This window comes from Amphimedon queenslandica, unplaced genomic scaffold (genome assembly GCF_000090795.2).
Source record: "Amphimedon queenslandica unplaced genomic scaffold, v1.1 AMPQUscaffold_13357, whole genome shotgun sequence".
Taxonomy (NCBI): domain Eukaryota; kingdom Metazoa; phylum Porifera; class Demospongiae; order Haplosclerida; family Niphatidae; genus Amphimedon; species Amphimedon queenslandica.
Genome location: NW_003546407.1, coordinates 134,437 through 138,895, shown reverse-complemented (window position 1 = coordinate 138,895; position 4,459 = coordinate 134,437). Strand labels below are relative to the sequence as shown.

At 36.4% G+C, this 4,459-nt stretch overlaps 2 protein-coding genes across 2 annotated transcripts; both read right to left on the bottom strand.

The window, feature by feature from the left end:
- Positions 1-2,115: 2,115 nt before the first annotated feature.
- On the bottom strand, positions 2,116-2,865 carry LOC105313070 (uncharacterized). The gene has a single exon (XM_011406199.1). It carries the CDS (start codon positions 2,863-2,865, stop codon positions 2,116-2,118), a length of 750 nt encoding a protein of 249 aa, XP_011404501.1.
- A 48-nt stretch (positions 2,866-2,913) lies between these two features.
- On the bottom strand, positions 2,914-4,026 carry LOC105313069 (zinc finger BED domain-containing protein RICESLEEPER 3-like). Its single transcript, XM_011406198.1, has one exon. It carries the CDS (start codon positions 4,024-4,026, stop codon positions 2,914-2,916), a length of 1,113 nt encoding a protein of 370 aa, XP_011404500.1.
- Between the last annotated feature and the right edge of the window lie 433 nt (positions 4,027-4,459).

The window sequence follows — 4,459 nt, the reverse complement described above, 5'->3', positions numbered from 1 at the left end:
AACTGGATTGACACGACTTGATGATGATGATAATGAAGATGAAAAAAGGTGGCTGAACAAAACAGCCGTTTTGCGAATTTTTTACTTTCCAGTCAGACAAGGTTTTGAGCCACACTAGTGGTATCAATGGAGTTTTCTGGTCAAGAGTGTATAAAATCTGGTAGGCATAGGAGCTCGTTTTTCCAGTATAACAAGGCTGCAAATGTTTTACCAGCCAATTTAAAGTGGAGTAAATCCTACGTAGTAACTCTACAACGTTACTAATAGTTGGCTACAACCATTTAAATAACAAAGAAAGCCAAGTGTTCTTGTCTCCCTTCAGGTCTAGAATCTGCCAGCTGTTTTATGGCATTTGACATATGGTTGCTAAATAGCATAAAACAAAGGCTTCATGCATGTTTATATGTACACATACTTGCAAAATCTTTGCTGGCAACTCATTTAACTGTGTCCAAGAACATAGGCCCTCAATAATTTTGAATTTACCCAGGCTCATTAATTATTCATGACAATTGGGGGTGTAGTCAATTAAATAAATGATTGAAAGTTAATGACACAAGTCACTTGAAGCTAGTTACCAGACAAAAATAACTGTGAAGATGAACTGATACTGTTTATAAACAGTTGTGGTTATAAAAAATGAATTATAGTGATGCTCTCACTCCTAATAGGAACAAAACACACCTTTTGGGGGTGGTTTTGATTAAAAGCTACCCAGGCGTAGCCTGGGCTTGCCCGGGCTGGCAGCTGTCAATGTACAAGCAACTTTTACAATATATGAGAACTTTAACTCGGGTACAAGTCTATCTTCTACCCGTCGCTTTATAGACATTTTCAATAGTTTGCAATGCAAAATGCACTCCATTAGCACGAAATAATCATTTGTACAATTGGATTTAGAACTATGAAGTGCTGCTATCATGTTCGTTAACTGTAGAAAATGCATTATTGAAACATGTGTAACATGGCTTACATAATGTGACAGACATATGACATGTATTTTCTTACTATTGAATGGTGAGAAAAAATTTGAGACTGACCAACTACAACTGTGGAAATGATAGTCTGACTGTCTCACACACTCAGTCTTGCCAACTACCTTGCCTAAGCTTCTACCGTCACTGCCCTTTCTCACAGGTCAGCCCAAAGCATCAGGTCTGGTGTTACCCTTATATGCCCAACCCTGCCTATGCCTATGTCATGTCTACTATCAAACAATTCTTCAAAGTTTGGCCAACTACAAACAGTTGCTTAACGTAATTGTATTACTGAGAAATTGACCCAGTAATGCGATATGATAGGACAAATATTAGATTTAAAATTTCACACAACTGTCTTTGAAATACTTCATTGCCTAGGTAATGAACATAATCCATATTCCCTTTGCCTTCTCCTAACAATATCTAAATTTGTAGGCCCTTCTTAAAGATGACAATATCATCCTTCTGCTCACTTGTTTTTAATTTAAGGTACAACGGGATGACCCATGTTTGCAGATCTCAGAGCATCAGTTGTTTACCTTATACATTTGCTACAAGCCATAACTTTTTAAATTTTTTGGAGCCGTCACATTCAATAAACTTAACCTAACTATTTAAAATGGTTAAAGGTGGAGTAAAGAATTTTGTGACAAATCATGCAATTTATAATTTTTTCTCTTCAGAGTATCGTTTTGTATCATTACTTACTCCTTCATTTCACAAAAAATTTTTGAAGTCGTGCAAAAGTGGTATAAACTCTCATTCAGTTTGTTCATTTTAAAACCACAATGAATCAGAAGAGGAATACATTCATACTTACTTGATTAAATATTTTGCATATTTAAACCACGATTCCAAACTTTGAAGGTCATGGTACTATAAATCTAACAAAAAAGTACATATTATGGTGGTAGACATGTTTAGAATTCAACTATATTTTTTACAGACATTGCATCATGTATCCACCATTCATCTACCATGTATCTACTTGTATTTTTGTGTTTTGATATTGTATGTACTTTTACCAACACCATTTACTTTCATGTATTTACTTGTATTTGGCTATGAAGTTATCTCAAAATGAACTGATACTAATCAGTAACAAAAAAACTGAACTAAATACAAATGTACAAGTTTATTTGAAAAAAAGTAATTGCTCAATGAGGGTACTTTGAAGACGACTACGCCGCTGGCTTAAGACAATCCCAGCTTTAGAAAACAAACGCTCAGCTGAAGAACTGCAAGGTATGGTGAGTAGCTGCATTGCTAATGATTGTAACGGTCCATCTTGCCTATCCATCAAGAACTTCAAAGGCTTAATATCCAATATAGGGTGAGCAAAATAGGCTTCTAATTCTACAGCATCATTATTTATACTTGAAGGCCTCTGGCTTGCAGTACCAAAGTCTAGAAGACTCTTTTTTCGTGAAGGTTCAGAATCTACAGTTTCTACACTGATATTGCTAACAGTTTCTTCAGCTTTATACTGAGGCAGCAGCTCTTTCACCTTTTCTTTAACAGCACTGGAGCTAAAAATGAAAACTTTTCCAGGAGGAGATGCATCACTTGTAAAAGTAAGTTTTACTCTAGGATCAAGAGCTGTTGCTGCTTGGTGAAGAGAAGAAGTGAGTAAGTAAGAAAAACGATTTTGTAGACTGTGTAGTAGAGCTTCACACAATGCATTCTTGGCTGCATTAGCTCGAGAACAACTTATTAGAGCATTTTCCAAAGAATCTATTACTGGAATAACGCGATTGAATGTTGGTTCTTGGTCACACTGGAGTATATTTGTGGCCTCTGAGAAATATGACATGACACTAACTACACAAGACAGATTTTCAATATCTGTTGTAGTAATGACTAAATGATTCTTTTTGTCACCCATTAGCGCCTTGTTAATAGCCTCATAATGAGCTAAAATATGCTGATGTAATCAGTAATGCGAATTCCATCGAGTATCATTAGCAACGGGAATTCTTCTATCAAGAGCATATTTAAAATGACTTGATTGATGAGAAAGCTTACAAATAGCTTTGGCTTTGTTAAATACTACTTGAACTCGACGATAGCTAAGAAGTTCCTTGTACATGTCATGAACAACGAGCTGTAGCTGATGTGCTGCACATCCAATCCATGACTCAAAGTGTAATGGGAGTTTCTCTGTCCAGTACTCAACTAATTCCGGGATGTCTGTTACAATGTCACTCTCATCATCAGTGGTGGAATCATCAATATTTCCCTCATAGAGATCATCATTTTCTGAGTTAATAGCTGGGTCTATTTCCATTGTAAAGGCAGACTTCATGTTAGCAGCATTATCACTTACAACTGCAAATGCTGAAATACCACAACTATCAAGCTCATCTTCAAAACGATTTCTAATATTGATAGCTGTGTGCGGTGGAGGTACTTCCTTAAAAAATAGCATGCTATTCTTGAAAACTCCTCCAGCTGTATAGTGTATGGTACATGCCATAAAACTGCGTCCGTCACACCCAGTCCAAAAATCAATAGTCACTGACGGCTTACAAGACATGGCAGCAATCTCTGACATCAAATTTTCTCTTTCCCTCTTATACAATTCATCTATCTTCCTCTTCACAGCTACCCTAGATACTGGAGTAAATCTAGGTTCAATATCTCTGACGAACTGTCGAAACCATGACTGTTCACAGATTTGAATTGGCAATCCTCCATGCCCACATAAATTCAGAGCCAATGATGTAACGATGGGATCTTGATTATAAAACTTAAACCTTCTCCTGTCTTGAGCCTCTCCAGTAAGTGTAGCTTGCCCATTGCTGATGCTCTTCCTTCGCTCTTCTTTATGAGATTCTAGGCGGTCGTTGTGAGCGGCTTGTAAGTGTTTCAGCAAATTACCTTTTGATGTCAGAGTGTATTTATAATTGTTTCCCTTGGTCTTGGAACATAGTTTAGGACACAGCTTACACGTTGCTACACACTCATTGTTCTTAGTTGGTCGAGCAGGTAAGGAGAAGAAGAGAGAATAGTCCACAGTGACTGAGGCGGCATGGTCAGTAGCCATTTTACTACTAGTTATTAATGGTTAATTGATTGATTATAACATTTATAACTACTAATAGTAGATACAAGAGCAATATTTCATGTACTGCTATGGCTAATCATATGTCTACATTTATCTACTTTTTCAGCACTTTCTCGTGTATATACACGAGTATCATGTATACACGTGCAATGTCTGATTTTTACGTCATAAACTAACCACAACTTTCAATCACAATTTCTCTCAATATTTATGATATACAGAGGTGTCTGGCCATGACAATAATTATAAAATGGCATTTGAAAAAATTAAATTGCATTCTTTTCAGAACTTGTCTCACATATGCTGCTGTATGCCAGATCATCAGCGTCAATTGCATCAAAATCTACTTTAAAAAAGGGAGATGAACTGGCTAAGTAACTACAACAAACTAGTTCGTGAAAAATTAAAACTT

Excerpts from the sequence above, each read along its gene's own strand:
- LOC105313069 (XM_011406198.1), bottom strand. The coding sequence starts at position 4,026 with ATGGCTACTGACCATGCCGCCTCAGTCACTGTGGACTATTCTCTCTTC.
- LOC105313070 (XM_011406199.1), bottom strand. The coding sequence starts at position 2,865 with ATGGGTGACAAAAAGAATCATTTAGTCATTACTACAACAGATATTGAA.